Here is a 27,882-nt window from a genome sequence, read left to right as displayed (position 1 = left end):
AGGATTTTAGGACAAAAAAGGTCCAAGTGGAGGCAAGTAACAAGACAACTAGACTGAATTTTGCTGTGTTCAGTCATATAATTTAGAAAGGAAAATGTGTGTACCAGTGTGGAGGCTGGACCTATGCCACATCCTGTCTCTATCCACAGAGAACAGTAAAGAATTAACTTAAACATCCCACAATAACCAGTGTTACTTCCCTGCAGTAACATAGGTAGAAGCAGTCTGCTGTAGGTCAAGGTCAGCAGTTCAGAACCACCAGTACTCACCCTTTTCCTACCATTTCTTTATCTGGTATGTATCCATCAAGAACAGAACATTATGTTAAATTTAAACTCATCACTTTATGTGCAAGCCCAATAGTTTTACTCTTGCTCTTTTGTTCCTGGAGTAAAACAACAAAACAGCTGCTGTGCTTAGTGGTTTTTCTGCCCCAAATGACAGTACAATGCTTGGTATCTGCTCCAGGAGCCTGGCTGTCTTCCCCATGTTAATACAGATCTTTTAGGGTAAAGCCCACAGCACTAAAAAGAGTGGGGAAGAGGCTGCACTTGTGTTCTGCATGAGCCTTACCTTTTCAACACTGTAAAAAGGAAAAAGCAGCAAAAGAAATGAGCACCATGTAAAAACACTAATTAGGAGAATGGTCAGAACCCTCTTTATTCTGTATCAGCTGCATGTTTCTCTTGATGCTGCAAGGCTTCTAAACATAACTAGTGCTGGGCTCCAGTGACACAGAAGGGCTGTGTATGATGGTTCAGGAAGTGTCCATGGTTTGTACAGTTTCATCCACAACCTCAATTTCCAGGAGTGCTACATTTTCTGTGAGAATAGCAGTAGTTCCCTTTTCACACTTGTATCTACCATACCTGTTAAAGAAATAGGTGAAAATTAAGCTGGAAGATGGTACTACATAGGCAAAGTCTCATGTACAATTTTAGAACTAATCAGTTTTTCTCTAGAAGTTTCCTGTAAAAGTCCAAAGTAAGTAAAGGAACTGTGCTTACTGCAGAAATCTAGACTGATTGCAATAACTGGTAAGGGTTCAGATTTCCTAAAAATGCTAGTTTACATACTGACTTAAAAAAAAAGTTACTTTATAGAAGTAAGTGTGATCTTATTATAGCACAGGACATTCTTGCTGTGCACTGTCACTCAAAGAACAAGCAATTTATTTACTTTTTGCAACTCTATAATAATTTCACCAATGTACTAGCTTTGGATTCTGTGCTAAAATTAGCTAACATTTAACACAAAGACTGCTAGTAATCAAGCCATGTTTGTGAAATCTTAACTGCATCCAACTAAATGAGTTGTCACCTTTTCACCCATTTACAGAGCAGAATCTAAAATCTCACTTTAAATGTGAAATAAAAACTCTCCTAGCTGACTACCAATAGACATTTCTGCTCAGAATGAAGTGTTATGCTTATGGAGTTGTACAGTAAGAAATCCAAAAGACCTTAACTGGAGCAGTGCAATTCATTGTGGCTTTGGCGATAGTTGTCTACATTAAAAAGAAGGGAAGAAGCAATTTCTTTAAATTCTACTATTTTTGCACAATTCATTACACATAGCATAAAAGTACATACTGCAAAAATCAATCCTTTAGCTGCCTTGAGGGCTGTGATTTCCCTGATGAGGCAATGTAGTTCACCAAGCAACATATCTGAGTGTTCAGAATTAAAATTTGCCAGCTCCTCTAACACTCAAACACTTGAGTCCTGTGTTCAGTTTTGGGCCCCTCACTACAGGAAAGACATTGAGTTGCTGGAACATGTTCAGGAGGGCAACTGAGTTGGTGAGGGGCCTGAAGCACAAGTCTTATGAGGAGCAGCTGAGGGAACTGGGGCTGTTTAGTCTAGAAAAGAGGAGGCTGAGGGGACACCTTATCACTCTCTACAACTACCTGAAGGGGGGTTGTAGTGAGGTGGGTGTTAGTCTCTTCTGTCAGGTGGCTGGAGACAGGATGAGAGGAAATGGCCTCAAGTTGAGGCAAGGGAGATTTAGGTTAGATATTAGGAAAAATTTTTTTACTGAAAGGGTTGTCAAACATTGGAATGGGCTGCCCAGGCAAGTGGTTGAGTCACCATCCCTGGAGATATTCAAAAAGCAAGTGGACAGGGTACTTCAGGACATGGTTTAGTGGACATGGTTAATGGTTGGAGTCAATGATCTTGAAGGTCTTTTCCAACCTAAATGATTCTATGATCAAAGCAATGTCTGTGTTGTCTTAAAAATCCACCATAGGGCATGTTTTCCAGCCACTGGCTAGAGGGGGTCTCTAGAAATAGAATAAAACACAACCTGGTAGTCACAGGCTAGAGTTGTGGCGTTTTCTCTTGGTTTTTCATTTTGTCCTGCAGTGAGTTTGTATATAGTGGCTAATGACAGGCTGTGCTGCCTGAGACTGCTTTTTCAAATCCCCACGCTAAGATTATGCAGAACTGCAGGGGGTACAGTGATGCCACTAGTCTTTCTGACACCACACAAATTTCAGCAAGAACATGGCAGAACAAGACTATGTTGCTACCTGATAGCAAAAGAAACTCAAGTTACCTGCTCAGTCACAAATGTGATACTTGATTCCTTTCTCAAACTGCCTGGAACTCAAGAGCAGCCTCTTGGCATGGTAAAGCTGTGGCAGGTAAGCAATTCATTTGTTTCCTTCACACATCTGTATGTGCCACTAGCAGCCTCTACTCAGCTGCAGGTACAGCCACTAATTTTGTTTTCTTGTTTAGTTGAAATTCGTAAAGAGATCTAGAGATTACTCTGACAAAATTCAGTATTATGGAAAATGGGAATTGCTGGGAAGAACATGGATAAGGCACAGTTTCAGGAATACTAACCTGTCCCCCTTTCTGTTGGACACATCATATGGACGGAGAAAATCCAACTTGTTCTTGCTTATTACACAGATATCTATGTTGCTGCCAGAGCCCAGATCATTGTATATGCCAGCTGCAATGGCATCTCTCACCAGCTGTTTGGCTTCCTCTTCCTGGAAAAGTTAAAAAAGCTGTCATTGCACAAGTGTTGGCATTTCACAGAAATGTTTGTCTGTGTGACAGTGGAAGCTGTGAGGTCTCAGAACAATAAATGAGATACCAGCACCTTTTTAATCAAAGTACTGCAGAGCATTAACACCAGTTCTGAGCAGTGGGACTATCTATAGGACCACCTTTTATCCTGCTCATGATCCACCACCCCCCAGCACAGATCACACTTAGTAAAGACAGTCAAGGAAGCAAAATTAAGACTTTTGTCTTAACGACTGGAGAAAATAAATTTTACAAATTTTTATCTTCCAGGCTTTTGCACATGGGTACAAGTTCTCTATGGTACCCTCTGTGTAACAGCTGCATACAAGTTAAAGATTCATACTAGTTTAGTTACATAGGGCCTATCCCTTCCCTACATAGGGACTATTTAATCATAGTCTGTAGTAGCAAAATTATTTCTATGATACTGTAACTTAGCTTGGTTTGCAAAATTTGTTCAGCTCATCTTAACAGTAACTGTGTTGCAAAGCAGCCTTGCTCTGTACTGAACTGTAGCTGGCTAATATTTTTACCTCCAGTCCTGAACACAAGTGCAGAGAATTTAAAGAAACCTGCTGAAAATACTGGTCAAACTAGGTACCTCTATCAAAATACTGCAATTTGTAGTTCAGTTCTTACCATTTAAGTGAAAAAACAGAAAATTTGCTAGTTTTTCTGCTGTACACTTCAGAAATTCCATAGGTAACTAAAGCAAAATAGATATTTAATATAGTTCATTTAATACATACTGTATTTATATATTTCAAAAGCATGTGTATTTCTGAATTACTTTGTACAACTAGTAGAATTGTATTTGCAAAACTAGAATAGAAAACTGGAACAGGAAATAAGGCTCCCTATTCTTATTGCTTTGAAACCATGCACTAATCCTGCAAAAGTTAATGTTTGCTTTCTTGCAGGTGTTACATATCTACCTTCTTTTAAAAGGGCAAACATGCAGCTGCTGAAATACAAGTGCTGCACCTACTTGTGAGAAATTTACTCTTTGGAAGCTGTCTAAATAGCTTGAAAGTAAGTGCAATAGCATCTATGTCACACAAACACAAGTAACATTCAGATGAGTGCCTTTTTCAAGAAAACATTTCAAATTCATCAAACTCTCCATTAAAGTATTACAACAGATGTGTAATCATCTTCATTCCCCCCCCAATAAAATGCATGAATGGTGTCGATGTGAAAGCATCAGAAATACAAGTTTTTGATACACCTGACAGCCTTTACTAGACAAGAGGAGGTTATTACAGCTGCGCTGGCTCCCTCTACAGCTCCCAAGCAGGGCTTATTCCTATTTCAAAGGCAGCTTACCGAGTATCACAGATGAGATCCAGTGCTATTATAAATAATCTGACACAGCCAGTAAACCCTTAATTTTGCACTGCAACTGAAGATGGTGAGCATGAAGAAGTGTTGCAAAACAACTTTCTTGATGTATCATTTTAAATCTTGTAAAAACCAGCTACAGGGATCTGATCTCAGTACCTACACATGCCAGTCCTTACGACAAGACACACTACAGCTTGACAAAGCCCCACAATTCAGCCTGGGGGTCAAGTCCTCTGTCCTGCACCTCTTCCCATGGCTCTGTATTACCCGCTAAGAGAGACAAAACCAACAAGGACATGTCCTGCACCCTCTGCTCCTCTGAAGCCTGTACAGAGGAAGCACTAGTGCTCCAGTGACCTGGCGAAAGTGTCAGAATGCAAGAAAACAGGCTGTGTGTGTCTGTCTCTACACACACACAGACACTGTAATCTTTTCAGTAGCCTCCTGAGTACATACCAGAGCGTGTAAGACACCTTAATTTTTCTCAAAGGTATGAAAACTGTGACTAGAGCATGCCTGTTCCAGTGAAGAAAGACTCAAACACGTCTATGAACACAAAAATTTGGACTCTGTTTTATCCTCAAGTCATTTATGGCAGTTGCTGCTCAGCTAGCCCAACACGATCATAACTGAATGCTCAGTTTACCCTCATCACTCATCACTGCTTTGCTGGTATTTCACACCTTTGAATAATCTTCTGCCACTAGACATCATGAACTGAAGAGCAAATGTTCAATGCCGATTTCAATAAATGCAGCTTTTTAAGATTTACTTAATTTTAAAGGCCTCCATGTCTCCACCGCTATCCTGCCACATGAAAATAATGATGCTAAAAGATCCACAGCCCGCTCCTCGAACCCCTGATGCAGACAGCAGCTGCAGAAGCCCCAGTGTACAAGTGCAGCTGAAGAGGAGCCCAAAATTAGCTCAGCTACAGTCACGTCTGCTCCCAGTGCATACTCTGCATTCTCTGATGGCCCTCTTAAAAGAGCTTGTTAATAACAGTATTCCTGTCCTAACAGCTTAATTAAGGTATTGACCAGGAGGGGGGCATTTTTTTCAGTAAACTATAGAAACAGCATAAATTCCTATTTCACTCTCAGTTTCATTAGTATACTCTTGAAAGAAAAAAATTGAATTACACTTTCTACCAAGCTGACTAGAACAATACAGCCATGCTGTAAAAATAATTCCTGTACCTTTCTTCAGTGTTTTTGGTAATAAAACTCTGAAAAGCAAGTATTTTCTCATTCAACTGATAGAAGACTACTTTCTGATTTGTTGTATGCTAAGGGTATTTTAGTGCTATAGTGGAAGTAAATATACTAAAATAAAAAAGAATGTATAGGTATCTTTTAAAAATTAAGCAGTAGCAAAGCCAGAATAATTTTAAGCTATTATGCAAGTGTTAGTATAAGAAAAGCACTGCAGCTTAGGAAAACTAAAGCAGCTTAGTGGATGTTTGTTCCCCTCTCCCTTTAATTTTATCTTTTTTAGACAACAATGTAAATATCGCAGAGCCCTCTCACTAATTTAAATTTTATTTCCTTTTTAAAATGTACTCTATCAACCCAGTGTTATCAAAATAGGTCTAAAAATATCCAGTACAGCCAGTAGAGCTCAGTTGTAACTGCACGAAGGCATCCACTACACTGAGAAAGTCTAAAATGTAATCTCGTCTCTTTCATGCAGTGCAGCCTAGTTCATGAACCTGGAATAGTTTTAATTTTAGAAAACCCTGCTTCAGTGCTGTTTACTCCTCCTCCTCTTTTCATTATTTAGAAAGATGACCAGAATAGCCACAAGAAAAAAAACAACCACAACATTCCTTGATAGAGATCCTGCACACGCAGTTCTAGCAAGGACTGCTATTTTACAATCAGAAAATAGGGGGTTAGCATGAAAAGTGCTGACATGGTCTTAAGTACAGGGGCATGAATGAGTCACTGTAATAATTAATCTTAAAAAAACCCTAAAAGTTCAGAGTATATAAAAGGAGCACTTCCTGCTTTACGGTTGCAAAGACCAAGCTAACTGGGAATATCATTCTCTCGGGTCCACGCTGCTTCTTAAATGAGATTACAGCAAGAGTGATGCACTGTAATACAAGTCAGTTGTGACAAGCAGCACTTTATAGAGCTATCTGTTTGTCTCCATCACCACATCACACAATGTGTCCCAGGACTCCAATGTGCAACTCCATTTACCACTACATGACAAATGGGCAGCACTTGTAAAAGGCGCAAAGAGGTCCAGATCAGCCGTGTAATGGTCACCACAGATGTACTGTAGTGCTTGAGGGGGGAAAACCAGACCCCCAAGTTCATTAAAGTGACCAGTAATGGATCTTTCAAAATGTGTCTTAGGAATAGTACAGTAAAGGCTAAAATAAATAACTCAGCATGGAAGGCTAATCTGAAATGGTGTTTGATAAATTATTTATAACACAGACAATTGTCTGCATTTAATATTGGTGCTACTGGTAGCATCTTTAAAAGATGATTTATGTGTTGTAATGCCATTAAGCTTTATATGGGCCCACTGCTAGCTATAAAGTCTGCTGAGATTTAGAGAATGAGTTTTAAACTGTCACTGCAACATCATAGTAGATAGAGCCTGTATTAAATCTTTACTTTAAACCTGTTATCTAGAGAGTTGCATTTTGTAGACACTCAAGAACTGATAGATTACCTCTCTACAGCTGCTATGCTGCAAGTCCCAAACAGCACCAATAAGGAACTTTTACACATTACTCTTGTATATGACTTGAATCAAGTTTCTCTTCTCACTTAACCAATTTCTAGATTTCAAATGCTACTGAAGGAAGAAAGAAGAGAGACTTTGCTACAGAAGATGTGGATATTTCTACATCATATGAATGCTGTCTTTACTAATAGCTTTTAAACAAGTTTATCATTATGCTTCCAGCAGTAAAGGGAGCAGCTGGAACAGCTTTGTGAATATTATTTCCTCAACATTTTGTAACTTTGCAAGCAAGTTAAACGGGAGATGCCTTTTCCAGACTTAAAAACTGTAGAAAGGATTATTTTTTTTTAAATCCTTACCAAAGTGAAATGAATACCTTCTGCAGGTCACCAGTATGCTGTTAGATAGGCAATACATAATGCAGTTCTCCACTAGTAAGTATTATCAAAAATTTGAAATATAGTGCACAATGAATATTAGTATAGAATGAATATGATAGTAACAGTTTTTGTAAAAATAAAAAATTCAAATACTTATAACTGTATTTTACAATAGAATAAAATTTATATAATATATATAACAGAATTCCAATTATATAATGTAAAAAGTTGATCCTATTTTGAGAATCTACAAGACTCGTGGGAAGAGAAGGGAAAAGAAAAAAATCAGAAGCTTCAGGAAGGACAATGATACTAAAAAAATAAATCTATAAAGGAGTGTTGGGAATTTGAGGCTAGGAAAGTGATACCTCTTGAAGGACATAAGCACCTACAGAAGCATAATTAGACTTTGGAAGAGTAATCAGACTACAACATGTGAGAGGATGTGTAAGTCTGCCTGTTGGGAGAAGTTGTGGTAGAGATCAATATGTAACTGGAAGCAATGCTAAAATCTGCTGGCTAAGTCCAAAGAGATAACAAAACAGAAGCAAAGTACTTTGTGTTTTTTTTCTTGTCAGGGGAGGTTGAAAGACTCCATTAGTGAGAATGAATTTGTTTTGGCTACTTTTTGAAGCTGGAAAGGAGCTGGCACATGTAATTTAAACCACTTGGGTTTTACAAGTCTTCACCAAAAAAAAAAAGGAGTATGCATTTCAAGTAGTACCTCATAAGCAGATGAATGACATACCTTGTTTCATAATTTATTTTTTTTTTAAATAGACCTAGCTACAATCAAAATAGTTTGCTTTTCTCTCATCTTTGAGCCAGTGAATGGAACTTAAAAGTAGGCAGTCTTTCTAGCTCTCCCCCATCTTTTGTTTGTACTCTACAAAGTCATAAAAAGTTAGAGGCAGAATGCTGAGATTTAACAGTCCAAACAATGCAAAACAAGCTATTAAAAGAGAGATGCGTGATGAATATGTAGAATCAGGATTCCAAATCATAGAAAACAGGATTAAACTGACATGCCAAATGACCACAGCACAAAGAAACATTTACAAGATAGAAGCTGCAAGTAGAAAGAATTAAAGGAACAAGCACACCAAAGGCAAAGGAGTTATGAAAATCACAATCTGTAAGATTAGCAGCATCTGGGAGACATGGAGCAGTAAAACAGAAAGATGGGTCCTGAGAACAGCCACCAGTGTGCATGAAGAAGAATGGGCAGAAATTATCTGAATATTCCCAGTACATGATGGAAAAATTAAGATATCAAAGATACCTAGGACTAAAACTGTGCCCTGTATAGGTATAAAGACAGCATCGCCTCCATTCTGCTGAATTTCAACCATACGCTATTTCAGAATCACGTATGCTCTAAAGAAAAAAAATCTAGAGAAGAATATGCCTTCCAATATTATACATAAGTTTATTTAGTTTTACTGAACAGCTCTTAAAGACTAAGATAAACAGAAATTTAGTAGTTTCTAAAGCAAAAGGGCAGGTGGGGTCTGTGAATTAACAACTCTATTACTTTGTGTGTTAAACAGCTAAGTTATTTTATATCAAGGTAACATGTATCATGTTATTTTCCAGTTCTGTTTCCACAGCCTTATTTAACAAGAAACTGAAATGCTCCAAATTCTGAAACATTACTTTCATTCACTCGCAGGAAGGCAAATGAATGACTCAATATTTGCACAACAGTGTCAAGGACTCAAAGAATATTAAATATGATTAGAATTTTCTCCCAGATTACATCCTATTCAAATGCTGTGGAACATGCCTTCTGTTTGGAATGGTGACTTCAAATACGTTTGTCTAAATTCTAACTTCTCTGCAAGCTTTCAAAGCTAGACTTCTATTTAAAAGAGAATTTAAAAAAAAAGCACAGGCCAGTTTGTTACATACATTCTTGTGTTTCCTTGCACCACTGCACTACTGCTCCGTTCATCACTGGGCACTTTCTCAAATGCAAAGTCTACGGAGCCTGTCTCTGCTGCTACCACCAATACAGTACATTAAAAGACAAAACCCCAACTGGCTTAAATCCCTGGATTATGAATACAGTGTTAATGTGCTGCCTAGTTTACACAAAAAATACAGAAAAATTAGCTTTGTTAGGAAGTAGCAATCTTCAGCACAAATATGGCAGGGGCAGGAAATTATGCAAAGAGAAATCAGAGCATAGCACTAACCTAGCAGTCTTGTTAAAACTCCGCAATTTGAGGTTTTACACAAATGTACCTACATTCATTCATTAATAGATCACAGAATCATAGATAAGTAATTCTTTACTGCATTTGATGTCAGTTTTGTTGTGAACAATATGTTAGTAAATGTTTATTTTTCTAACTGTTTTCTACCAAGAACTTCTCAAATAAAATACACCTTATTCCCTTATTATTATTATTATTCTCAGTGATTACAGTTTTTCATGTTCTGATGGTAGATGCTTGCAAGCCCAGACTCATCACCACCTCCCCCTTTCTGATATTGTACACCACACAAGTATAATAAACCATGTTAATATTTCATACCAGTGTGAAATATGCTGGAGTATCAATTCAACATCTGCTGTCTTTAGGGTACTGGCATCCCGCAGAGACACTTTCAATTTGTAATTGAGTTCTACACTGAATTAATCAGCAGTTTATCTTTTTTAGTAAAATAATATCTTCCCCACTAACCTGGATTTACATTAACAATTTATGCCAAATTACCTGCCAAGGCAAGAAACTTATATGATTCGGAACTACTATTCAGTAACATTAGTTCCTGTATGTCATTCCTTACATGAAGATTAGTACAATACATATTTCCAATGGTACAGAATTAAATTACAAGCTCCTCTCACAGCTACGGGATTTCTTTTAATACTCTTCCCATACTCCAAACTAAGAATGAATATGAAAATTCATTTAATCCATCACTTCTTATATCTGGGTGAAGTTCATTTTTTTTTAGGGAACCAATTCTCAAAAAGAACTTGCTCAACAGTAACAGAGCTGTAAATTCTGCCAGGCTGCGAGTTCTACTCTGACAGTGCAATATCCTCAATTTTCTATACAGCTACATTACTATACAGTAACATATGGAACCTTAACTATCAGGAAGTAGCCAAATATGTAAACCATGCAAAAGATGACAATTAAAGTTACTATATATTATTACTGCATATCAGAAAATGAGTATCCAGCAATAACATGTCTGGCTTCAAATAAAGCACATCTCTGTTCATATGACTATTACTTTACCTCTGAAAAAAGGATGGAAGGAAACAAAGGTCAACATTTTATTTGGAAAAAAGAAGTCTTGGGCCCTCTGGTAATATTTCCTTCCTAATACACCAAAATGCTCCATGAAGCTTATTGGCTGGGAGGGAACCTCCCCAGACAGCCCAGGCTGACTCCCACCCTCCACCTCATTCCCATTCACTCTTCCCTACTCAAGACAGAAATTGCACTCTGCCTCCACAGCCCTCGCCGCAGGAGCGGCACTTGGGCTTCGTGCCACGTGAAATATTTTCCAGTATGTTTTGCCTGTGTTCTGCAGTTATGGGAGATATACAAACTGAAACAATTTAAACTGGAACACCTGCTCCTGAGAAATGCATCAAAAATAATTACCTGTCCTACATCTACCCTGTGCAGTGAAATGATCTCTTAACACGGAGCCCTGCTTCTGACTAGCTTGTCTACATTATTACATACAAAGTTTAAATGTTACTTTCATAAAGGTGAAGAAATTGTTGCTCTTTGTCATGCAGCAAGGCCCAATTTAAACTAAGGTAAAATTTATTTCCCTCAATATAGTCTGTAAACAGAAAACTAGAAGAAGGTGCTACTGGGTGTCACTGGTTAACTCAGACTGATATTGTTGGCAGTTTCCCACCTGATTTCTGCACAGAAATTGTGCTTTGATATATTCAGAAAGCACACCTCAAAACACTTCTCCAGTAATCTTAGCCATTCCAGAGCACATCTAGCTAGCACATTTTAAATCAGCCTCATATTTCCTGTTTAACATTGGTTCTGCAAAGGACGTCAATCCAAGGCACAATTCTGTGAAAGAAGATGAGAACAGTACTAACTGTCCAATGTGTCAAGCAGAAACCAGGTTACCACAGAATAATTTTAATATAATCTAAAAATAAGAAACAGCATGATAAGCCTTTATTTTCTGGATGACTGTATGCACTAACACCTGCTATTTACCCATAGAAATTCGTGTCTCTGAAGGAGACAATAATACAGGCATGTAAGGAAAGCACAAAATCTGTATCACCACGAGCTCTGTCAGAAAAGGCAGCAAAGATATGCCACTAACAGTCTCAGTTATTGTCACTGGGTAATGAAATAAACAGATACACAGAGCACATAAATACTAAGTACTTATTTTTGTTCACAGAGTCAGATTTTTTTCTTTTCCCCCCATTTACTTAATCTCTGTGTTTGACACCAACAGGGGTTCAAGTATCTCAGGCAGGCTCTCCAGCTTAACTCTGATAGTCTGGCTTGATCTCTATTGTCTGCTGTCGGAGTTCAGCCGACAAACCTCCCAGCAAGTGGTCACCTTCCTATGGAGTCATTAAACCTCCGAATGTCAGCTGGTGGGATTAGCCTGCAGACTTCCACACCTGAGCCCTATGGCCAGGACACAGGCATTTTGATCACCATCACTAATGAATACAGAATTCATATGCAGCTTGTCATTGCTCTTGAGCCTTGAATCACACAGATGCAGGCTAAATAAGACTGATGAGACAACTATTGTTGAAGATTAGAGAGTTTTGACAGTTTCCAAAAATAGCTCAGTATTATTGTCAGTAGTTAATAAACAAAAATACCACCACCATATTGAGGGACAGTAGGAAATATGAGCACAGAAACATTTGAATGATCTGTATGCCAGCTGTTTAAAAATGGAAGAAAGTGACATGTTTTCATAATATTTTGTACTGTGCCTGATGTATTTTTTACTGAAATAAGAGGTACACAGGGAAAGTTACATTTAGACTACTTTTTACTTTGATACAGCAAAGACACACATCAAGCATCCGGAGGAAAGCATTATGACTCAGCTGCTTCACTCTAGGGATATGGGGCAGCTCCAAAGTACCTCAAAAATCAGTAGCAAAGCCAGAAACAAAACTGTGGACCAGAAGAGCCTGAATCTACACATTTTGCAGCTTCCAGTCCTCTTCCTTCCTATAATTTCTTTGTGAACACACCTACTCTGGCAGCTGCAACTATTAACTGAAAAAGGTTACTACCTCTAACTCCTGTCTGCTCATCATTTCTTCTTTTACAGAGGATTACCCAAATCTGCCAGCTGAATTGCTCATAAGATTGCTCCCTAACCCATATTTGTCAAAACCAAACAAGTTAGCAAAAGTAATCACTGCAGAATGATCACAAAAGCAAACCTGGCCAACAGGTGAAGGAGTGCAAATCTCTGGTAGGAGAGCAAGATGCAGTTTTTTGGACAGCACAGCTGCTGCAGGAGGGTAAAGTACCAACATTCCAAGTGGAATATGATCAGAACAGCCCCCTCTTATTTCTAATCTGTTCTTACCCCTCCAGAGCATTTTTGTTTTCATTCAGTACCACTTGATTTCCTGCCAGACTTAAAAAATGGTGTGACTGTAAATATAATCTCACATTTTTGGGGTGATCTATTTTAGAAATAATTATTAAATATCTGCCAGACTACCTCCTTCCATTTTTTTCCCCATCTATTCTGTGCCCTTGAACTCATTACACAAAGATTTCCTTCCCTTTCCTTGCAATAGTTGGGCTTTCCGTGGCTTCTACCAATTCTCTTCCTTTTGGATCCTCTTTTTATTAAACCTGACTGTTTTGATGAAATACAGAAAAGAAATGAAGTTACAAGCAGCCTGTTTCCTTGCTTAAACATGAAGCTCTTGTCAGAAGACAAGATAGCCTCACCGTACATCAAGCAATTCTTCTACAGACAAAAAGCTTCTACTTTTCAAACAACAGAAGTCAAATACCAGAATAAAATATAATATCCCCCTGCAATCTCCCTAGGAATTCAACAACTACAGTATAAACCCAGAATTCCAGCATTTAATACTGTAGACATTTTGTCCCCAGATCTTGGTTTCCATATCCACTGACTCAGAGTGTGTCTCTACTATTGTTTAACACCAGAAGGCATGAATGCATTTGCAAAATCTGACTGTAAGGTTTAAAAACCATGTGGCTACTCTACTGAAACTCTGTTGAAAGAAAAATTGGCTGCAATGAAAGATCTAAGCTCAAAACACTATTAGGTGTGCTGTTCTTCCACTTATGTTTTTTAAAGTAGATCTATAGCTGCCCACATGACAGATTAATATTGTTCCACAGTAGTTAGATGCTTGGCATTACATTTTTGAAGCATCTACAGGCCTTCAGGGCTGAAAGTGTTCACATCTTCAGCAATCTATAATGGTTCCTCTAGAGGCCAGCACTTGCTTCATAATGAAACATGCCTCCATAAATCAGACTGCAGAAGTGGCACTTGTGTACGTCACCATCTATCTTAGCAGTTTCTCTGAAGGATGTTGGGTAAAGATCATCTCCCAGCATTGCAACCAGGGAAAGGACCATCACAGTTGGCATTGATAAAGCATGTGCTACTTAAATCTGAAGACACACTAAGTCTATGGAAAAAAACACATCCTGCTGGTGTTAGCATGCCTCAGGCAGTGGTAGAAGCTTCAGCAACTCATCTTCAAAAGGCAGAGAGCCAGGGCTCTAGAAACCTGCAAAAATTGGCTAAGCCTGCAGTCTTTTTTTTTTTTTTTTTTTTTTTTTTTTTTTTTAAGTTGAGCATCTTCAAAGTCTACGATTCTAACTGTAGGGCACAGCAGCTGCCACTGCAGATTTGATCCTCTCAGCTTTTGGCAGCTCTCAACTTGAAATTCTAGCAAAAGAATTTTTCAAGTTGCTATTATTGCCTGTCATGGATTTATAAATATTGTGCACTATCTGCTGTGGCATGGCTCTCATGGGACACCAGTGCATGCCAAAAGCATAACAGAATGAAAAACAGTTCCTATTCTTCAAATAAATGCTAATTTTTTTTTAACTGTGCTCACACGATGCGTTTGGTGATCAGCTTCAATAGTACAGAATATATATCAGAGGCAAAAAAGCTGATTGTCTTTTCCAGTAGTATTCAGCTGCTACTTTCATTAAGCTTGTTTAATTACATTCCAGATGCTAATTTGCAAGTCGATACCAGAGGGTGCAGGACAGTTTGCCTTTGAATCATTTTTCTGTGATGTGATGGTCTTGAAGCACACCACTACCCTCCAGTAGCCCTAGCAAGATATTCTGACAATTAGTGCAAAAGAAAGCAGTATTGATCTTGACAGAAAAATATTAATCCTCTACCCATTTTATTAAATTAATCTTCAGGAATTTTAAGTTTATCATTGCCATTTCATAGCAAATTTTATGTAAAAAATATATATAGTGTACTTCAGATGGAATGTTTTAATTTCAACAGAAATATCATTTGTTATTTTGTTACTTTACTGGAAAAAACCCACATGTGACTTAGAAGGTAGGTATTTTAAGCTGGCAGCCATAACAGAACACAGTTGAGCTTTATCACCTGAAACTTTGCTGGTTTAGTTAATACAATGACTAAATTGTTATTAGGTAACAGAATATCTAGTAAAAACAAAGGAAGGGTTAAGGTGCATGCAAGTCTCAAAGATCTAAGTATCTATTTCAACAAATTGGTAGGCTGCATTTCTACACGCTTGTTATAACAGTGAATATCTGCTGCCATTTATGGTTGCATATGAAGACAATTTAATTAGGATGACCTTTCTAAATAGGAAAGGTTGGAGATTTACCAATTTTTGGTGCCTTTTTCGGTTGCTCTTACACAAAGAATGACTTAAAATACAAGCTTGAAAACTAGCTGAGAATAAGATGAAATTTTTAGTTTCATAGCACAGCTCTTTGACATTTGTATCTTTGAAAGTGGACTATTATACTGTAGCTGTCGATTCCAAGGATTTGTAGTCCATGTTTTCAGTATGAATAGCACACATGCCAAGTGCACAGTCACACAAGAGGCCAGAAAAAGAGACTCTCTCATTCTGGCAGCAGCATGAGGGGAGAGAAAAGAAGTAGAGTCTACCTCTATGTAGTGGTTCTTTCCATCAGTCATCTAGTGTAATGCTATTTACAGAAGAAACTTGAGTGTCTATTAAAAATATTGCAATATTTCTGATAGCATTTATAAATACACTGAAGGCCAGAAGCCCAGTGTCTTCAGATATTGCCCAAAACACTGCAGCAACATAGGAATGCTGATCTTGCTGCATTTTCATAATTTTGCACACCTACAACTATTTCATATATACTGACAGAAAAAGAGCCAGTTCCAGGAATAATTGGAAAATTGCTTATTACTAACTCTTTAGCAGTTTAGCTACTGGAAAACTTCTCAAAACAAGTTGTTTTGTTTGGTTTTAAATCGACTAGTATTACACATCACATTTCTTCAGGAGATGTAACAGGGTATGACACGTCACTAAGTTTTACATTTAATTAATTGATTTTAGAGAGGAACTCAGTTGACTCATGGGATCATCACCTGAAAATATACTGCAGTCACAGCAACATTTGAAGGGGAGGAAATGACCCACAGCAGTTACAGTACAGAAAAGGTCTTCAGATGTTCCTCATCTTTGAAGTAAATCAACTTTTTCCTTTTCCACATTATTCAGTGATAGTAAATAGGGTTTTCAGCATTTTAGGCTGAAATTATTGCAACTGTTGGTGTTACAAGTAATTTCTAATGGGTTCAATTTTCAATTTTGTGTTCAATTCTCAGTTTATTCTTTACTGTGAAATTATTAATCAATTGGAATGAGAAGGAGCATTCACAGAAAGTCTGAAGAGATTAGTGTGGTTTAAAAGAGGGCTTGACATCACTGAGGCATTTTACAAAAATATGGTCACAGAAAGCCCTTTAATTGTTTTGGTTTTCTTTTCATCAATAGTCTGTAGATAATTAGATTTTTCACTGTTTAGTTTAGCAGGCACTAAATGTGGTGTAGTTAAGTGTAAGGAAATACTATAGATAATAAAAATACAGTCATAAAAAAATAACTGAATAACTTATTCTGATCTTTCATGACACTCCAGCTTTTAGCTCTCCTGAATGATTCTCTATAATGAACTACTCAATTTTTCAATTTTTACCAAGATGATCAGCAAAACAAACAACCCACAACCTTATAAATCTTCTGATAACTAGCTTAAGTAGATATTAAAAGTGCAGTTACTAGTTCTGAACATACCCAACCAACCGGAAATCTAATTGGTTTCATACACTACTTGAACTTTTTCTGTTGCTTTTACAATCATGCATTCTCTTTTCAAGATTGAGAGAGAGAAGACTGACTATTGGGGGAAAACCTGCAATATTGACTACACAAGGGCTGAATTCCTGAAGTCAACTATAATTAGCAAGTTGTATGTTTTTAAAGCTTTCACTTACACTCAAATCACAGAAGTTTTTCCATACATAAATTTGCAAGAAGCTCTATTTCTTCAAATTTATTGTACCCACCAACTCTTATAGCTCTGCAGTAAGCTGACATTAGTACATTTTTAAGTGCAGGGAAACTAGAACAGTTTTAATTTTTTTAAAGCTTCAAACCCCTTAAATTCTTACAATCACAAGAATTATTGAGGAAAGAAACACTGAGCTTTAGAACAAAATTTCTTACCTCCATGTCCGGTTTGTATTTATCTTCAAATACTGCCATAGCTGCTAATGATCCAGAACCTATGGTAACAAAATTAGGACACTTATTTAGCCGGTATATTTAGACACAGTATTTCTTTTAAAGAAGAAGGTAGCAAATATCAGCAGCACAAACCAGACTAAGTCTACCTTAGCTTACGATACACTCTAAAGCATCTACCCTCTTTAAGTCCAGCACCTAATTTACTCCTGAATTTATAGCTAGTGTACACAGTCTTCTCACAGTCCCCATTCCGACAGCCTTTTTCTTTTTACTATTTTGAACATGAAGATATGAAAATGAGGTTAGAAAAAAAGAGAGTTAACCAAATGCCACAGTTTGCAATTCCTACTCCTCCATTTCTCCTATCCCGCTTTTGTGCCTGGCCACGTTAGAGGGTATGTCACTTAACACTAAGACACTCAGAATGAATAGATTGCTTTAACAAGCTGCCCTGGCACAGTCACCTTTACGCATGGGGATGAGTAAACTAGCAATGGTAATAGAGTAGCTGGCTGCTGCCATCAGGTTTTTTCCCCATATCTACTTTTAAACAGTTTATTATGCATTTACTTTGTGCCATTACTTTTACATTGAACAATAACAGCTGAATAGACAAAATGACAGATATGAAAACATGAGTTTAACATTACTTCTCTTAAAGGATGCAGTGCAAGTGTAGTAATGGAACAGAAGCCATCTCTAACCAAAGCACTGTAACTGCAGACATTATAAATGTGCTTTTCGTAAATTAATACGAAAAGCAGTACGATACTATTTGAAACTGTAAACTTGCTTTGTTCAGAGAGAGTCTTCAGGAAGATATCTTGTCTGTCCATGGCCCTAACCATATTTCAGAAAGCGCTACTTTTGGGGAGTGAATAAAGTTACCCGCAATTTTTTACTCCAATTAGAAGATTTTTTGGCATTTATTACTTTTTAACTTGTTTTGCATACTGCTATCTGTTTAGCTGGGTCACAGAGAAAGCCATATTTTCTATTTAAAATGATTTGTGTATATCGCTTGACCACCTCAATGGTTTAGTGAAAGAAAAAGGCAGCGATTAAACAGTTTCAAATGAGGTGTCCTGCTGATTTTATCAAGTCTGCTGAATGTATAATGAAAAAGGAGAAGCTGACAGTGACACTGTTGAGAAAATACAGACTACCTTATCTGAACCATTTAAGGAGGTCCAATTATAGATCAAATTTAAAGGGTAGAAACAGCAGATTTACAGACACAAATCAATGAACATGGTAATCCCAATGAATATGACAGATATTCCTGTTACAGAATATTGCTGTGGTTGAGGATCATTACCTTTACAGTACCAAATACATCACATCTAAAAGCAGTAGGACACTCTAAGTGTGTACTTGTATTACAGGCAATGACTATTCATTTACACCTTGAAGCAATACATGACTCCATTTTTTTTTAATGCTGAAACTGGGAATAAAGAAGATTTTTAAGCAACTAATAGCAGAAATGAACTGCTGATACAAACAGCTGATATCACAGAACGAATCTCAAATAAAAGGAATTTTACTGATACTTCAAACAAGGTCAAAATAAGGTATGTTCCAAAACAAATACAGGACTTGAACCATAAAGTAATTCTTCTTGTGGAATGACATAGGAACATTTCTAACAAAGGGGGGAAAAAAATCTGGGATACAGTCTCAAACTAGGACCACATTCTTCCTACAGTCAAATGAAGGCTTACCATAAGCAGAATGGGAAGCCTCAGAACTAGAAAACAATCCTACCCTTGGATAGAGGTTCTTTAAGAAAATTAGAGTATAAAGACTAAAAAAAAAAGTGCAAAAAAGTATAAAAGGTAGTATCTGACAAATTACTACATTAGCTACTGACCTAAGAAGTGGTCTTAATTTCTTAAAACTTCTGACAAATAAAAATTAACAACACGAATATTGCAATAATCTCATACATTGCTCAGACTGGATTCATTCCTCCAGCTTCTTTTTAAAAGAAGTTCTCAAAAGAACCTATGGGCAAGAACTCAGTAGACTTATAAAGAAGGAAAAAGATGAATGGGAGGAAACCTTATGTTACATTACATGAATCCTTTACACAAAGAATTATACTTTTAATTCTTTATCTCACTATGTTACCAGTATGCAAATAAATACCAAATCTAATATCAACTTTAAATAAATAAACGCAGACAGTCCTATAATGTTTCAAAGAGCTGTTGAAAGTCTTAATTAAAACCTACACATAGACATTTACATCTGAAAACCAAGATCCCAGGGAGATTCTAATAGAACAGGAAGTAAAGATGGAAAAGCTGAATAAACCCATTTTTTTTTCTCTACTGCTTATAAATCCTAAACATAAAGCTTTATAAGCTTGCATTTAAAACAAGTGCCCAAGAAAAAGTCTCACAGCACAGCTAAGCATTCTCTGAAAGAACAGATTTTTGTAGTCTTAAATAGCACAAAGAAAATTCTTCACTCTTACTAGCACCAGATATAAACACTGTTTTTAAATACATAGGTAGATGTATACTTCTGAGTTTCTCCATCAAAACAACTCATCTGCTGTTTGACAACAGCAATATGAACTGTTTTGGAAAATACTAATGATGTGCATATGTTCACCTGTAGCACATTAAATAAGAAAAACCCCTCAAACCTATTTGCACTGCTGGTGGACTGAAACCCCCTCACTTGTCCATCCATGCAGAAAACCAGGAGTGGACAGTTGCTCACAGGCACAGTTGCAAACTTCACTATCCAATTACACTGACTTCCCTCTACTTGTCAAATTCCACATATGATCCAAACAACCCCACAATGTTCTAAGTAGTTATGAAAGCTATGCATTGTAGTAGGAGAGCTGGCAATAAAATCTGTGAACTTAAGTAAACATTGAAGTATGGTTTTCTTATTGCAGTACCTATAAAAGCACAGAAAACTTAGATATTAAGGGTCTATGGAGAACTTGTTTGTATGTGGGGAAACAGCTGTTCTCTTGTCCATGTATTCAGTGCCCACCAATAATTCATTTTTAACAAGCATGCTTTTTGCCTTTATGTAGAAACAAGCTTAACAATTCCCAAACATAATGTCTGGAGAAAGATAAAATACAAACATTGCAAAACGCCATCCATTAGTTAGGGATAGATGCTCCCACCTCATGCACACAGCAACAGATTTAAGTCACTACCAGTTAGGAGTCAGCATTGCCAAGATGCAGCAGTTCAACTTCAATCTATTAAAACACACAGGAAAGCTGTGAGATGATGGGTCATTAAATAGCATCTTTAACTGAGTTCAGATGCAAAGTGATACTAAACCAGATATTTATCTTAGACAGATAACTAGTTTGGAATCTTAACAACACACAACCAATGCAGAAATAGGAAATTTTCTTTGTTGGAATTTTTTTAAATGTTGAAGTTCACAACTGTTCTGTGTAGGAGCAATAAGAATAATTAAAACAAAGTATAATTGGTAGTGTCATCATGTATTTGTATTACATAACATTCAGGAAAAAACCTTTCAGCCAGATTAAAAACCACTAACTGCTATGAACGGTTACACTTCAACAACCTTGGAAACACAATCATCAAGAAAAAAATGCCATATCAATTCCAAATAATTTATTTTGCATATATTTTCAGTAAGCTATGCTTTAGAAACAAATATTCAGGAAGTATTAATCTAGCATCTAAATATATAAAAATATTGATTGTGCAACAAATTATAAAGAACTACAGAAACTGAGATGCAAAGCTATCTTCTGAGGCAAATGCTTTTCAGCCTGATAATTAGCATGAATCAGATAAGTCATGAGATTTTTTTTTTCCTTCTTTAAGAAACATTGGCCATTTTATAAGTTTTCACAACTAAGTTATCAAAAAATTTTCTGGACTCAACTGTAATAAACTCACTTTAAAAATCCCATCTGGTCTTTACTTAAGCAGTTGTACTACTTCAGTATTGATTTAAAGTGAAAGATAATTACTGATTAATAGCAAAAAAAAATTCAGCCAACAATAATTTCCACCATGTTTTGCAACTGCAGTAGCTTTTCTATAACAGATGAACTGGATCTTTTTAGCAGAACATTCACTGAAGACAACTTCTTATTGCTAAGCACAGTCCATTTTCATCACCCAAGGACCTGTTCGCTACCTCAGCCTGCCACACTGGAGGATGTGCAGAGCCTTGAGAGAGTAACATTTAGCACTTCCTAATCCATCAGTGTCAAGGCTCCCTGACAGGGCATTTATTCACACGCACTCATTGTTATTCAATTTGCTGTTCATTCTAGGTAAAATTCGGTGATCTCCACAGCCCCATCGATTGGGATCATTTTTCACCCTGGTTCTTGGCTGAGGGGCTGAGTCTCAGCAGTGGTAGTGCTTGCTCTGCAGGACGACATTGCCAATGCATGAAGAGCTGATTTATGAATATGAAGCAACACTGGTACCAGGGGACTAGCTTTAGCCACTAGAGACTACTGGAACATACTTACAGTTTCCGAAAGCTGAACTACCGACTTAAGTGCTTTAATTTTATGCATGCATTTCATTACAAGTCTTGGCCAGAAGCTTTCCTAGACAAGCCAAGCAATCAGACAATCTTGCATCGTTTGCTGAAATCCAATTTTGTCCTTTGTCAGCATAAACAGTTTAATTTGATGTTTTCACTCCTGAGTAAGCACTGAGTATCTTTTACATCTCCCTTGCAAGGGAGGACACCACTGTCCATTCTCAAACACACTCCAGTTAAATAAAAACACACTCTAGCACACTAAAACAAACAAAAACCCCATCATCTCAACCACCTTCCCTATTTAATACTGAATTTCCAGAAATTAAGTGGCCAAAAATACCTACCCCGATTTAATAAACTGCCCTTAGAACATTTGGGGAAAAAACCCCCAAAACAATAGATTAGTCTAAATAAGATCAAAATACAATTCCAACTACTATCTCTGATTTGACCTTTGATACCTCCTCTACTATCTCAATTCTATCCTTCATTTATATGCATAAGCTAATCTTTTTACTAAAATATATCCGAGTCACAGGAGAAAGTATCAGTGTACCAGGTGTAGAAAGGTAAAGAACATTTATGCTAAGAAGGGCTTTGTTTGACAGCATGGCCAAAAGTAACATGTAACCACCAGACACAGACCTGGTACAGCTGACAGCAAATCAAAGTTTAAGCTACAGTTAACTTAAACCACTGATATTCCACTTCCTACTTGTCTGAACTTATTCTGCTACTATGTTATTTTTGTGGGGGGAAAGAGGAGTGGCCAGGATCTTCAGAAATGCCCCATTTTAAAGCTTTTAAAACATAGGCACAAAAGTAACCACGTACATAATGGAAACTGTGTGACTTTATTCAGGCAATCAACTACTAGCAGCTATCAGCACAGAGTCAGTTATAGTTTTACAGTTTATGACAATATTGGATATAAGGCAATTATAAGAATCAGGCATTTATTTTATATATCAAAGGCTAAACAATGACATCACATGACTATTACGTGGATTTCACTTTCCAAGTAAGTAATTTGCCAGTTCCTGAGGTAATGGCACCATCTATTGGTCCAATACCACCTCTGCAGAATTTCCACAAGTTAATCACAGTTCTCATTATACAGTTAGCCAGATGATTCAGTTTAACAGCTGCACTGTTTCAGTAGGGCAAAGATCCAGAAGAAAAAGAAAAACCTTTAACATTTCCAAGAATATATTAAGTAGGTGTTTTATCTAGAAATGCCAACCACGAACAGAAAAAGATTAACTAAAATTGTATCTTTCCATCAGAGTGAGCATAAAAGCTGCATCAGACATAGGCTGAATCCAATTCCCTAATCTGACACAGTTCATTTTTAGATCAATTTCCTTTTCCGATATATTTATTTGGACTTTACCTTACACTTCCATAGCTCTACTGAAACTGAGCTTTCATTTAAAATCATCCAAGTCCTCAAAATTAAATGCAAGTCTGAAACAATACAGTGCCTTCTTGAGTGATCAGAGAGCAAAAATAATTGCAACCTTGGCTATGTTTGGAATTTTACTTTTTTCATATATACAATATTTTCAGTAGGGCATCAACCTTAAAAGCCACAGATGAAACTGTACAAGAATATTATTAGCTCAGAAGGCACTAGTTTAATCTCTTACCAGTGACACTGAGTGCATCTCAGTAATATCTCTTACCATTTTTTAACCCTTTACTCCCAGATTATCACCTATAAATCACAAAAGAATTCAGAACTAATCAAACAAGCTGACACTACTATTGAAAATACTACCTTTGCCAAAGACTGGGCAAGTTCTATAATATTGCAAGATGCATGTGTCCTTCCCTTCAACAATGCATGTGTTATTTCCCTTCACAAAAAAAATGAGGACGATGGTGATCACTAAGGCTCTCCTGCAAGTCGTAAAGCTTATTACTTCAGGATTCTTACCACAGGAACTCTCCAAGCATCCCTCAGTAAGAAACAGAACAAGACAGCTAAAGAAATTATTTTCTCTCGAGGACATGGGCAAAGTAGTTAGAAGACATAGGAGGAATGACAAGTTAAATTCACAAATCAAGATCCGTGATGAATGAAGACTTTGTATTCTGTGATACAGTGTCTTCCTGAATATACTCATAAGAGGCCTTTGAGTTGTTTAGCAAGATCACAGGTAAAAGGGTATATGCTCAAGAGCCACTTCACAACTTGAAATTACTGCTACTGCAAAGCAGCACTGAGGAGTTAAGAAGTTTCTCTCCTGTAGGTATTCTTCATCTCCTTCTGTAGAACTGGGAAGTAATGGAGCAATGTTTCCGCTTGTTAAGTGAGAAAGACAAGACACTGCAGAAAAGCTACCTACGAATTGCATTCTACTACTACAAAGTACTTATTTCCACATTATCCCATATTCTTGTTTATAGTTGAAAAAACAGCAAATAAGAATATATTTACTAAGATTGTATTTTACAATATATCCTGAACACTGCTTTTGTAACTGGTCTTGACAGTGTAGTACCTAAACCCAAAAAAGCATGCAAAGATCTGTGGTTTCAGCCTTCAATATTATCACAATCCCTAATTCGAAACTGAACAAGATGTACACAGAACTGTATATACCTATAGCTCAAATTACTGCTATTAAAGAAAATGTTATATAGACAGAAGAGTTGGGGTACTAACACTTAACCTGATAGAGGGCTACTAATTGTCAAGTTGACCTCAGCAACAGACAGAATTAAACTTCTTTATTGAGAAGCTCAGTACAGTAGCTAAGACCAATTATTATATGTCATGAGTAAACCAGGTGTTGCTTCACTACAGCAAAGCACCTTCTTGAGTAAGATACAGCTGCTACTTAGCAAGAAATACAACAGTCCCAAAGGAGAAGAAAAGCACACTTTTCTGTAGTTTCATCAGGAAAAAAGTTTAAGGCAGAATGTAATTCCCCAAGTGAGACTTCATATGAACCTTGAGTTAGGACTATCTGCAAATGAAGTTTCTAAGGATTTTTTTTTTTACAGCAAGTTTTGGGGAATCCCACAATTCTCTTGCTTTAAGGTATGTCGGGGAATACACACAGCAACTTTCATAATACCTTTTTTTTTGTAGCTTAGATTTAAACAGCATAATGGCCCGTGTTTTTAAAGTGTTAGAAGAGAAATAGAACAGTGCACCTGCCTTATAAACACGGGTACAACTTTATCTTTGAAGTCTGAGGTCTGTACAGTTCCCAGCAAACAATGGAATTTAAGTTAAAAAAAACTTTAAATAATAATTTGAAATGTTCACCCTTTTTACGAGGCAGTTGTATTACAATACTGAGGGAGTATCACTTACCCATGGTAACGTAAGGCAATTTGTCAGTTGATCCATGGGGATATATGCTGTAAAGGTGAGGTCCCGTGACATCTACTCCCCCTAAAACTAGGGCAGCACCAATGTAGCCTTGATACCTAGGACCAATGTTTATATGTGAATCTGAAAGTCCACAATAAATCTGTAGTTCTTTTTAACACAAAGTATGCATTTGAGAAATTTTCCACAATTATACCAGGTACATCTCCATAATAGAAAGACTACTTTTACTATCTGTGAGCAATAGTTTAAACTAAGACATTTACTAAAATATGGTATATTTCAGTGTCAAGCAGAACAAACAGGCACTGGACAAGCAAGTAGGTTAGATGATACATTTGTGCTAACGGGGAGAGAATTCAGATTAGTTTTCAAGCCTTAAACGAAACCCCTGTACCTGCAATTAAGTTTTTATTTAGAGACTTCAGAGAAAACTTATTCCTTCATTTCCCCCATGAGAATGTTCTTGGCTGCTTTAACTTCTTAATTTATTGTTTTGTGACTCACTTAAAAAGAGGCAAACTGCCTAGCAATACAGCATTAAGCAACCAAGCTGAATTACTATCATCTATCTTGGTCACTTGGTTGCACAAAGCATTTTCTTTTCATTGCTTTATTTCACCTTCCTGGAGACTTTCCAATAGCTTGAACAATCTCTCGAATTCAAGACACTCATTTCATTCTTTCCTTCTCTTTCAAGAGCATTTTTTACTTCTGCAAAAGACAGTACTAAACAATACTGGAATACTCAAAAGATTTGGAGAGTATGCCCTCAGTCTAAGGGCATGTTCTACGTCATGCTGCACGTTAGGAAGTTCAACTGCCACCGACTGTTTGTGATAAGTTCAGCAATCAAATGAAATCTTAGGACAACTGCAGTACAACTTCCAACCATTTTACTCATTATCTCACTATACCACTGACAGACTTCTATATTAACAGCTGTGGGCTTCAAATGGTTAAACATTTTATTCTTTTGAAAACAATATACATTTTGAAGTAGTGATTCTATTACAAGACACATGAAATTCTCAATTTTACAACCTTGCACTTTGCAAGATTATTACTGGTCCAGCCATCTCAGCACAAAGATACACAACAGTTTTCATGGGTGTGATCAACAGTTTATTAAACTACTGTCCTTCTATTTTTGCCACGTAAACACTAGCAACACAACTGTAGTATCAAATCTCTAAAACACCACAGACTTGATTTCTCTTCCATCTCAGTTCAAAAGCCTATGAAGCAGACAGCAATTATTAAGTCTTCCCTAAAGTCTTCTTATAAAGGTTAAGTAAGGTGAGGAAGGGTGCTCCCTCACAGGAGCTTAAATATTGTCTAGTGATTTTCACAGCATTGTTAATAAACAAGAAACCCATTCAGTTACCTGAAAAGCATTTGCTTTAGCATTCGATTAGCTGTGACAACTCTTGGAAGTCGTCCAGTAGATAGCGAATGGAGCTCCAGATTGGAAGAAATCAGCTGTGTTGTCATATCAGTATCTGCAGCTGTTCCCGCACCGCAACAACTGAAAAATATTATGAGCAAGTCAGGAAAAGGTGGGGAGGACAGGGGAAACAAATAACTCTCCGCTTTACCCAAAAAGTAGAAGTTTTCTCATTGGAAAATTGAAGAAATTAAGTTCTCATACGGTTAATATTTTCAGAGCATGGCACAAGATAGCCTGCTTAAGTGTAAATGAAATACCAAAAATCCCCAAGCTTTGCTAATAAATTAATCATTTTAAAGTACACCTTAACACCTGCTGTGAGCAAAGGACACAGCTAAAAATCCCAATACTATTACCAATACCGTTTACACCATAAACGGTTTTAACACTTACTAGATATTAGGGGAAATGAAGTGTATTTTTGAACAGTTCTTGTCAGCAACAACCGTTCCTTCCGTTGCCCTCGTATCTGCACCGAGGACTATGCCATCCTACAGAAAGAGAGAATTATTCCCAAAGCCTCGATCTCCAAAGGGGACCTTTCCAGCACCGACGCCGAGATGGGCTGCCAGGCGCGGGGCAGCTCCGGGGATGGGGGCCGCAGGAACCGGCTCCCCACAGGCCGAGGCCGGGGACGCCGAGAATGACTCAGCAGGCGCGGAACCTCCGCCACCAGCCGCACCGGGACGCCGCTTCCCGACGAGGCCGCCGCGGGGCCGAGCGGCCCTTCCCCGGCCCCGGCTCAGGAGCGAGGGGCGGCCGCCCACCCACCCGTCCCCCTCGGCCTGCGGGCGGAGGAGCGGCCCCTGGGCCCGCCCGGCCCCCTGTGAAGCCCCGGAGGGCCTCGCCCGGCGCCCGCCTCACCTTGAAGACGACGCCGGCGATGGTGGTGCCCGTCTTGCGGGCGGCGGGCAGCCGCTGTCCCTTCTGGCCCAGCTCGGCCTCCAGCAGGGAGTTCCTACAACACAGGGCGGAAAGCGGGGCCTGAGCGGAGGGCTCCCCTCCGCCCGCGGCCCCGCTGCCACCCGGGACCAGTCCCCGCCGATCCCAGCCCGCGCCGCCCCAACACCTCACCGAGCACAGTTATCGAAGCTGAAGCCGCCGCTCGGCGCCTGCAGCACGGAGACCGCCGCCATCTTATCGCTCCGGCAGGGAGGGGGGGAATCCGACGCCTGCCGAACGCTTCCGGGTCAGCCGCCGCCGGGGCGGGGCCTGGGCCTCGGCCGGGCCCGGTTCTCGCTGCCCGCGAAATGGCGGCGGTGGCAGCGGGCCCGGGGCAGCGGCGGGGGTGGGGGGGGGGA

At 38.1% G+C, this 27,882-nt stretch overlaps 1 protein-coding gene across 1 annotated transcript; it reads right to left on the bottom strand.

The window, feature by feature from the left end:
- PSMB7 (proteasome (prosome, macropain) subunit, beta type, 7) lies at positions 1-27,746 on the bottom strand. The gene is made up of 8 exons (XM_010570711.1): positions 27,656-27,746; positions 27,446-27,539; positions 26,975-27,072; positions 26,519-26,659; positions 25,114-25,229; positions 17,241-17,299; positions 2,853-3,004; positions 1-869 (listed from the first exon to the last, which is right to left on the bottom strand). The coding sequence occupies exons 1-8, from the start codon at positions 27,715-27,717 to the stop codon at positions 758-760; spliced, it is 834 nt and encodes a 277-aa protein (XP_010569013.1). The 5' UTR covers positions 27,718-27,746; the 3' UTR covers positions 1-757.
- Between the last annotated feature and the right edge of the window lie 136 nt (positions 27,747-27,882).

Source organism: Haliaeetus leucocephalus, unplaced genomic scaffold (genome assembly GCF_000737465.1).
Source record: "Haliaeetus leucocephalus isolate CR32 unplaced genomic scaffold, Haliaeetus_leucocephalus-4.0 Scaffold306, whole genome shotgun sequence".
Classification (NCBI taxonomy): domain Eukaryota; kingdom Metazoa; phylum Chordata; class Aves; order Accipitriformes; family Accipitridae; genus Haliaeetus; species Haliaeetus leucocephalus.
Note: the sequence above shows the minus strand (reverse complement) of the source record. Positions and strands in the feature narration are given on the sequence as shown.

What these genes read in the sequence shown, in the direction of transcription:
- PSMB7 (XM_010570711.1), bottom strand. Translation starts at nt 27,717, where the DNA reads ATGGCGGCGGTCTCCGTGCTGCAGGCGCCGAGCGGCGGCTTCAGCTTC. An exon ending in ATTGCCTTACGTTACCATGG is followed by an intron (nt 17,300 to 25,113) that starts GTAAGTGATACT and finishes TTGTTACCATAG; the next exon opens with GTTCTGGATCATTAGCAGCT. An exon ending in TCCAACAGAAAGGGGGACAG is followed by an intron (nt 870 to 2,852) that starts GTTAGTATTCCT and finishes TTTCTTTAACAG; the next exon opens with GTATGGTAGATACAAGTGTG.